This window comes from Argentina anserina, chromosome 2, assembly GCF_933775445.1.
Source record: "Argentina anserina chromosome 2, drPotAnse1.1, whole genome shotgun sequence".
NCBI classification, from domain to species: Eukaryota; Viridiplantae; Streptophyta; class Magnoliopsida; order Rosales; family Rosaceae; genus Argentina; species Argentina anserina.
Window position 1 is genome coordinate 16987763 of NC_065873.1, and position 10113 is coordinate 16997875.

General features: G+C 38.9%; 1 protein-coding gene across 1 annotated transcript; it reads left to right on the forward strand.

The window, feature by feature from the left end:
• The first annotated feature begins 4209 nt into the window (after nucleotides 1-4209).
• LOC126784065 (butanoate--CoA ligase AAE1-like) lies at nucleotides 4210-6794 on the forward strand. The gene is made up of 2 exons (XM_050509564.1): nucleotides 4210-4407; nucleotides 5331-6794. The coding sequence occupies exons 1-2, from the start codon at nucleotides 4210-4212 to the stop codon at nucleotides 6792-6794; spliced, it is 1662 nt and encodes a 553-aa protein (XP_050365521.1).
• Nucleotides 6795-10113: the final 3319 nt, after the last annotated feature.

Here is a 10113-nt window from a genome sequence, read left to right on the forward strand (position 1 = left end):
TCTTAACATCAAACTGTCTAAGTGGCCAGTTTCAGCTAACAACACAAGAGAGCAATACCCGAATAGTATTTATCTTTGCATTAGGTGCAAATGTCTCATCATAATCTATGCCATATGTCTGGGTGAACCCTTTTGCTACAAGGCGTTCGTTATACCGGCTCACTGACCCATCTGGATTATGCTTCACTGTAAACACCCAACGACATCCCACAGTCTTCTTGCCATGTGGTGGAGATACAAGCTCCCAAGTATTCTTCTTTTGTAATGCTTCCATTTCTTCCTCCATAGCTTTCCTCTATTTTGGATCTCCCAATGCAACCTGCACTTTGTTAGGTACTGATACAATAGATATTTGATTCACAAATGATTCATATGACTTAGACAATCTTTTGGTAGACATAAAATTTGTCACATGATACTTAGTTTTAGCCTGAAGGGTATGTTCATATTTTTTTGTTAGCCGACCCCGAGTAGACCTATTTGGCAAGACATATTATCTACTATGAGCCTCACTAGTATTAGCCCCAATAGAATGACTAACCGCAGATGAGTGATCTTCCGTACCAGGAGAGTATTGGTTTAGGATTTAGGGTTTAGGGTTTTAGGGTTTAGGGTTTAGGGTTTAGAGGTTCTACTCAAGTGTGTAACCACACGTTGTTTGATGAACAATTATGTGTGTGTTAAAGAACTCCTGAAAGACATGATTCACATATCTCCCCATTATCAGAACGAAGAACTCAAATTGTAGCATTATATTGTGTCCGGACAGTGGTATAGAAGCTTTGAGAAGCCGGAAAGACTTCATCTTTAGTTTTGAGAAGAACAATCCATGAAAGACGGGTGGAATCATCAATAAATGACACATAATACCGCATCCCCGACACATTAGACTCTTTGGAGGGTCCCTAAACATCAAAATGAATTAATTCAAAAGGAAGAATACGTTTATTAGAAGTACTAGGGGAATAAGTAGATCGATGACACATGTCTCACAACGTAAAAAGTGACTCATCCACACTAATAAACAATGTAGGCATAGATTGTTTCATAATACTAAAAGATGGATGCCCTAAGTGACGATGCCATAACCATACTTCACTTAGCTTGTCAGAAGTGGAGATTAAAGCGGTCTGAGACTGTGCCCCGGGTTTCTCCCCCGCATATGTCTGATCCAGATGAAACAACCGGCCCCTCAGATGCCCCCGACCAATTAATTCTCCGGTGAGAAGATCCTGAAATATCACATACATAGGAAAAATGTCACAGAGCACTGAGCGTCAATGTTCAATTGGGGAACAGAGATCAAATGATGAGATAAAGTAGGTATATATAGCACATTGTGAAACTCTATTGTAGGAGTAATATGAACTGACCCTTTTCCTAATACGGGAAATGTCTCACCATTAGCATTAGTAACATAGGGTACTGGTGGAGGAGACAATACGGTAAAATAAGATTGGTCATAAGTCATATGATTAGACGCACCATAATCAATAATCCATGTATCAAAACCAACAAAGTTAGAAATATTTAAAGCCATACCAATTTTACCACGACCAGCTATGGATGCAGTAGGTATTGCTCCTCCTGCTGTATGATGATCATGTCCAACCACACCGTAGATATCTGGTTCATGGACGAATTGAATCGCTGATTTCGCCTTGGGACGGTAATTAGGCCTCTTAGGTCGAAGGTGTGGATACAGCTTCTAACAAGTCACACGAGAATGGTTAGTATCACGACAATAAGAGTAAGGAGGGCGTGGCTGATTCTCGAAGCCTGGTGGTGGTTCTTGCTGATAAAGGGGAGTTGAAGTGGCATGTTGGAGGGGTGGTGCTGGAGATCTAGCACGAACAGTAAGACTGGAAACTTCAACTTGTGTTTGATGAAGACTCTCCTGTTGAGATTTATCCTTACACATATATGTGAAAGCTGTAATTATGTTAGGGGGTTCGATCTTTCTGAGCAATTTTCCTTTCGCACTGTTATGCTTTGCATCAAGACCTTTCAGGAAATGGTGAACTCGCTCAAGCTCCTTCTCGTGTTCGTACCAAACAATATTCACCTAATTCTTGATCATGCAAGGACGTTTCATATCAATCTCAACTCAAATATTTTTTAGTTTGCTAAAATATTGCCCCACAGGTTGCCCATCCTGTTGCATCGCCAAAGCTGTGCACATTAACTCATGAACATGTATGAAATCAAAGTCATTAGTATATAAGCCTTCCAGTGTCTGCCATATTGCATGCGCAGTGTCACATGCCTCTACCAAATCAACTATCTCATCATTCATAGCTTTCCAAAAGACTGACATCACAAGACCATCATCGTCGTCCCACTTAGTGTAGGCAATAATATCATATGCACTAGGAGCCGTAGTTACTCCGGTTACATGCCACATCTTGTGCATTCCTCGAAGATGGCTGCCATTAGTCTCTTCCATTTACGAAAATTGGTCTCATTAAGTTTGGTTCCTCTAAAGGAACCACTGTTAGAACTCTTAACAAATACTTCAAATTTTCGGAACATCACTGATCTGAGAACTCTCAGCTTCGTCTCCAGAACCCATTGAAAAACAATTTTTAAAATCAGAAATTATACAGCGAAAACCCCAAAAATTTGATATGACCCTGTCTTGGGTGCACATGCACTGTCGGTGAACCTGCACTGACAACCAAGACTAGCAAATCTGGGCTGGAGCGGGTCGGATTGAATCTGGTCCAGGTCGGAGTTGGCCGGTTCAGGTCGAATGCGGGCCGGGCGGGTCGAATCCGGTCCGTGCGGGTCAAATTTGTAGCTTCAGGGACGAAATTCGGAGCTTGGTACGAGGAAAAGCTCGACGTCGGAGCTTGGGAGCTTGATACCGGCTGGCGGTGACTTGATGCGGCGGAGAAAAAAACGTGGAGCCGTTTGCAAGAGGGTACCGACGCTCATCGAGGAGGAGGAGTTTGCCGGAACGTGGAGCCGTTTGCATGAGGGTACCGGTTCTTATCCAGGAGGAGGAGTTCGCCGGAGAGAAGCTCGTCATGGAGGCGCTACGCCGTCGAGAGGACCTCGCAAAAGACGCGGGTTCCGGTATGAGGCGATTCCGGTATTCACAGCCGGTATGTCGCGGTTTCAGGTACTTCGGGGAGAAGCTCTGAGCTGGCGGTGACAGCGAGGTCGTCGGCCGGGCTTGCTGCCGGAGAAAGGAAAGAAGGAAAAATCCCAGAAAAAACAGAGCAAGTTCTTCATGCTCTGATACCAAGAAGAAATCAATATTGCTTGTATTAATCTTACACCGAAAATGTCCTATAAATAACCCTATAAAGTGTACAATTATATTATTTCCACTAATCACTCCGTAAATCTCTCCTTCAATCACGCTCACGCTAATAGCGGTAACATTCCGCAAGGCTATGATGTTGTGCCACTGAGGGAACAAGCGCACAACAGGGAAATAAAATCGATAAGATTCTCTAGCTGATCAAACTCACGCTAAAGTTTTGTGCAGATAATGTGTTATAAGAAAGTAAGAAAACTTTGAGAAGTAAATATAATGGAAAGTGGTCTCCATTTTTCATTGATGATTAATAACCCTTTATATAAGGTTGTTACAACAAGTCGTAACCATAAATCCTACTTCATCTATAACACTAGCTATCACTATAGTCAAAGACTAAATTGAATTTGACATATTCAAATTATGTTTGGATAAGCACATCATTATCCTTCAACATGTTGAGCATTTTTCCATAGATAACTTGCAAATACAGAGAAATCTTTCTGCAATTTTGAAACATTTTATTACTAAGGGGAAATAAATCTCAACAAATGGGGTTGTTGAGCATTTTTCCTTATATTACTTGCAAATACAGAAAGATTGACTGTAATATTGAAATATTTTGTTGCTAATGGGAAATAAATCTTAAAAAAATGGGGTTGTTGAGTACATTTCCTAAGCTAACTTGTAAATACCAAAAGATTGATTGTAATTACCTACACATGCATGTAGTACGACATTAACTCCTCTGAGTCCACAAGGAGATTTTCACCTCTTATATAAAGCCAATGTCTATGGTCTCATATTGTCACCCCAATACTCTGCACTCTCTTTTATAATCAAGCCGATGGCCACTCTCTAAATATTCATTCTCTCAATTATCTTACACACCTTGTCCTAAATCCTAATTAATCACTAATCACTAATCTTCCTGCTCTAAATTGATGGAGGGAGCAATTAGGTGCTCTGCCAACTATGTTCCTCTTTCTCCAATCAGCTTTTTGGAGCGCTCAGCTATAGTGTACAAAGACAGAACTTCTATTGTGTATGGGAGCATCGTATACACTTGGAGAGAGACACTTGAACGATGCACCAGACTTGCCTCTGCTCTTTCCCAACTTGGAATTTCTCGAGGCGATGTTGTAAGAAACTAAAAATTCTGTTTTCCATTATTGTCTATTGAACTCAATAGTGTTGTGTTAGCAGTTGTATGACTTGTATCCAAGTATATTTGTTTTCTTTTTTGTCTTCTATGTTTTCTACCCACATCCTTCTGCGAAATTTTTGAGAAGATTTGAACTAGTGAAACATTCCCAAGTTGCTCGCAAGTCTTCCATAATATGGTCATCGTTCTGTGTCTTAGCTTCTTGGCTAATAATTTTGGTTCGGATTTTCATTTTTACACCACTTCAAAATTTCATGATTTCCACCGTCTAGTACTTTATACAGTGAATTTCATTATTTTACTCATTTTTGGGTCACATTTCCACATCTCCACCATATATAATCTAGAACATAATGTATAGATCACTATTGCAACATTTCATCCAATTTGATGATCGTTAAGGTGTTGAAACATTACTAAATCTCTGAATGAACCGAATATGTTCAACTTAAACCATTCGTGTAAATAACAATTACAGAAGGTCAATATCAAACAACCATCAAATTGTATGAAATTTTGCATGAGTGATCGATGCATTATGTTCTAAATTCTATACAGTGGAAGATGTGAAAATGTAACCGAAAAGTGAGTGAAATAATGAAGTTCACTCTGTAACTTCAGAGTAAATCTTCACTCTAAATATGGATTGATGAATCTATGTGGGTTGTAGTATGACTTACGTATGCATGACCATGCTGCAAAGTTTCTATATCCTGATTTACTTTTTAATTACTGTTTTTTCTCATGGCGTTTTCAAATATGAACCTTAAAAACTGTTGATTTCTTTTCTTTTCTACGCTTGACTCCAGTTTGCCATATATCTTGAAGCACCAATATTCATATTGTACTTGGACAGTTGAATAGTGATATGCAGGTTCACTAGTGTTGTTGATTTTGCAGGTTGCTACATTGGCTCCCAATATTCCAGCAACCTATGAGGTTCATTTTGGTGTCCCTATGGCCGGGGCAGTGTTATGTGTACTTAACACACACAATGATTCGGAAATGATTTCAGTTTTAATTGAACATTCAGGAGCCAAAATCATTTTTGTGGACTACCAATTTGTTCAAGTTGCCAAGGGAGCAATTGATATATTATCTAAGACTGGTACCAAGCTGCCCATTCTAGTCTTAATTCCAGAGAGTGATCAATCATCCCCTGATTTCTGCAATCACCCTTCAGAAACTTTAGAATATGAGAGCCTGCTACGAAATGGTGATCTAGATTTTGAGATCCTACGGCCAAAAGATGAATGTGAGGCAATTTCGCTAAGCTACACTTCAGGCACCACTTCGATCCCAAAAGGTGTCATTTATAGCCATAGAGGTGCCTACCTCAATTCTCTGGCGCAGCTTATCCATCATGAGATGGGAACGACGGTTGTATATCTATGGTCAGTTCCCATGTTTCATTGCAATGGTTGGTGCCTCACTTGGGCTGTGGCTGCTCAAGGTGGCATGAATGTCTGCCTAAGAGATGTCAGTGCAAAAGAAATTTTTACCTCTATATCTCGGCATCAGGTGACTCACATGGGTGGTGCACCTACAATCTTAAATATGATTGTAAATGCCCCAGAAGATGATCGAAGGCGACTTCCAGGAAAGGTAGTGGTCATGACCGGGGGTGCACCACCACCATCCCCGATACTGTTGAAGATTGAAGAACAAGGGTTCAGTGTAACACATGCATATGGTATGACAGAGACTTATGGTCCTGGGACAGTGTGCACATGGAAACCTGAATGGCACTCCCTACCTAAAGAGGAGCAAGCAAAACTAAAGTCGCGACAAGGGTTGCAACATATCATGATGCAGGAGCTTGATGTAAAAGATCCGGCCACAATGAAGAGTATACCACCTGATGCAAAAACCATGGGTGAGGTTATGTTTAGGGGCAATACTGTTATGAATGGATATTTTAAAGATACTAAAAAGACACATGATGCATTTGAAAGTGGATGGTTTCGCACTGGGGACTTTGCAGTTAGACACCCAGATGGTTACTTAGTGGTAACGGATCGTTCCTCAGATATTATAATTTCTGGGGGGAGATATATCAGCACAATTGAGGTAGAATCAGTGCTTTTCAAGCATCCAGATATTCTTGAGGTAGCTATTATAGGGAGGCCTGATGAATTTTTGGGGGAGACACCCTGTGCTTTTGTGAAATTGAAGAATGGAAGCAATCCTAGTGCAGAGGATATTATAAAGTTTTGCAGGGATCGGTTACCCCAGTACATGGCTCCTCAAACTGTTATATTTGAAGATCTGCCAAAGACTTCGACTGGGAAGGTGCAGAAGTATGTTCTGAGAGAGAAAACCAAGGTAATGGGAAGCCTCTCAAGTGGAGCTATGGACAATTGAACGATTTAAAATAGTTGCAATTAATATTCTTGAGTAGGGGTTGATATATGCGTGTATTTAGTTGATTCATTTACAATCTGGTGGCTTTGCTTTACTTTGCAAGTATGGCTGGTCCTGGATTCGATGACATTGGCACTCACAAAGCACACATATATAATAAATAAATTAAGTAATAATGAATAATAACATATGATAATAAATGACTACTTTCGGAGAATAAATAAAATAATGACTATTTTCAGAATATAAGCCTTGATATATTCTTATTAACTTCATTTGAAGAGCATATGATCTTAAGATGTTTTCATAAAGATTTAGAGTTTAGGGTTTGAAAAATGGAATCATCATAAATAAGTTTTGCTTGTCCTCTTTCTCTGCAGGTTTAGACATTCTATATTATAGAATCTCCTCTTCATCAATGGCGAATAACCATTATTACTTTAAGTCTGATTACTATGTTGATCTATTTGGCCCATGCCAGTAGAATTTTTTTTTCACTTCGTGCTACTCAAGTTGACCCTTCTCATGCTTTTTACACTGCTCATTCTGTGGGAATGCATTACTAGCTATAAAATTAATTGTCATCATTCTCAATCATCTTTACCTCAATTCTATTTGAAATAGCATCCCTTGGACCAGAATCAGTACAAATTGATGGTTCAATTCGACAAGGACAGGCTTCTGTTGGTTCTCTAGTCAGATTCCATCTTGGTCATTATGCGGATGTTTTTAGAGGTGGGCATAAACCGAATTAAACAAGCAAAATTGACCGAACCGAACCGAAAATATGGTTAGGATAACCGAACCGAAGAAATGTAGTTTAAAAATGAAAAAAACCGAACTGAAACCGGTTTGAAAATGGTTTACGTGATCAAACTAACCGATTTAAAACCGAACCGATTGAATTGAATTTAATGATTTAAAAAATAATAAATAATTGGTATTAGTACAAAAAAATAACAAAACATAACATAGAAGGTTGTCTAGTGCAGTTGGTAGAGCGCATGGTTGTTATATTATAGGTCAGGAGTTTGAATCTCAACATTGACATTTTGATGTTTTATTGAAAATCTATCAAAATGAGAAAAATATAATCTTTACATAGTTATTAATGAGACGTGCGTTTGATGTACTGATTTGTGACATCATTTTTTGGTAGAAATTTGAGTCTCACCTCTTGAAAATTTTTAAAAAATTATGTATGAGGTGTAAACCGAAACCGAACCGAATTTCGGTTAAACCGATTGTTTCGGTTCAGATTAATTTAATTCAGTAAATGGTTTGAATTTCTAGAAAACTGATTAAAGTGGTTCGGTTTCAGTTTAGACTACAAACCGAACCGAACCGATATATGCCCAGCCCTAGATTTTCGTGAAGGTCGACTTTTTACATGTTTTTAGAATCGTTGCATGAACTTGGTTATTGGAGGGGCTTCTAAATTACTCATGGTTGTCTTATGTAGTCGTGCTCAAATCCCTTGGCCAATCATTTCTTTGTCAAGATATTAAGTTTTTGGCTTCTCAGTTTCATCATATAACTTTTAGACATGTACATGGTGAGCAAAAGTCAGCAACATAAAACTAGTTGCCAAAGCACATAAGATTCCATAAACTGAAATATTAGGTGCTAAAGCAGATAATTAAGATAGCTGACCAGTTTGGCTCCACTCTCATCCTCTATTTTATAGTGTTTCTAGCGTTTCAATTAAATCAGCTGGGAGGAATGTCTTTTAGAAATTTGCTTGATTGTTTCTTAATTTCTGTGTTTCGGTATTTTAAAGTTTTTTCAGACTCCTTAACTTGGACCCCAAGATCCCCCATATTATTATATCTTTTTTGGCATGCAATATCTAATACATAAATGAGTTTCTTATAAAAAAGTCATATTTTATATATGAAATTAGAAAAAATGTCAAGCAAGATTTTAAAATTAAAAAAAATCAGATTCCTAATTCTCTTTTAACGTTGTCCATGAATTTCACAAGATTTACGCAAAATGCCATTGCCCAATTCTCTCTCTCTCTCTCAAAATTGAAATTCCAATCCTGCCACCCCCTTGCCATCCCGGTTCACCACCACCCTCACCACTGGTCTCAAATCCTTCCCCGCTCCTAGCCGACCCAAGCCCAGATTAAATCCATAGTTTTTTGGTGAATTTGATGGCGTCGTTCGACTTCAAGCAATTGTCAGAGCTGATGATCAAGCACATGAAGTCGAAGCCTTTCGATGGCCAGGTCCACGACTCCTTCAAGGTTCTATATAAGGACGCCAACAATGACACATCCTGACCAGATTCAACGAGAGGCCGACGTGGGCAAAGATGGTAAGATGACACCGAGCTAGTGGCCGGGGATGAGGAAGAGCTAATTTGCATGGCAATCCAGCGGTATGGCATAGGGATTTTCCATAAAATGATTGAAATTTTTTAGAGAGACGACGTCGACGTTGAGAAGAGGTTGATAGACAGCAGTAGCCCAAGCAGGGTGGCCGGAAAATGCTTAAATCGGAAAATATGTGATGATGGGTGCCCATAGTAGTTTCTGGGTGCCCATAGCAAAATCTTCTTCTCCTTCTCCTTCTTTTTCTTCTTTTTCTCAATTTCTTGTAACATAATCACATTGTGACAGCGTGTGTGACAACTAATGTGACAGAATGTGTGACAGTGTGTGACATGTGACAGCAGGTGTGATAGCCGGTTTGACAGCCGGTGTGATAGGTAGTGTGACAACATGTGTGACTACGAGTGTGACATGCCGAGAGGAAATGTCTAAATATGCAAAATTATGTTAAAATTTAAAAGAGATTGGTATGAGTATGCTCATAATGAAAATAATAACTAGAATTATGGAACATTGATCTTCGATTTCTCCGGAATTGCTTGGATCACCGCCATCGACGGCGGCAGCCCCTTTCGAGGGTTAGGCGCTTTATACGGTGATCGGTTCGTAGTGGGTATGGCATCAAATGAAAGAAGGGAGAAAGATCGTCCCAATGGTACCAACCACTTTCAAATCCATCGCCAAACGACAAAGTTATGGCCGAAATTAGAAAAAGAAGAAAGATGAAAAAGAAAAAGATAATGAAGAAAAAAAAGTAAAATTGTCCGGAAAATATTTTAAAAGTGACTATTTTCTAATTTTGTTCTAAGCTTGTTGATTATTTTCTAATTTCTAGTCAATTGAGATGACAGTTTTATAATTGGAAAATAAGTAGTGATATTTTTCTAATTTATTATGAGAAATTGTACTATTTTATAATTTGCTCTACATAAATTACTTTAAAATACACAAATAAGGGTAAAGATGTAAAAGTTTTATTTA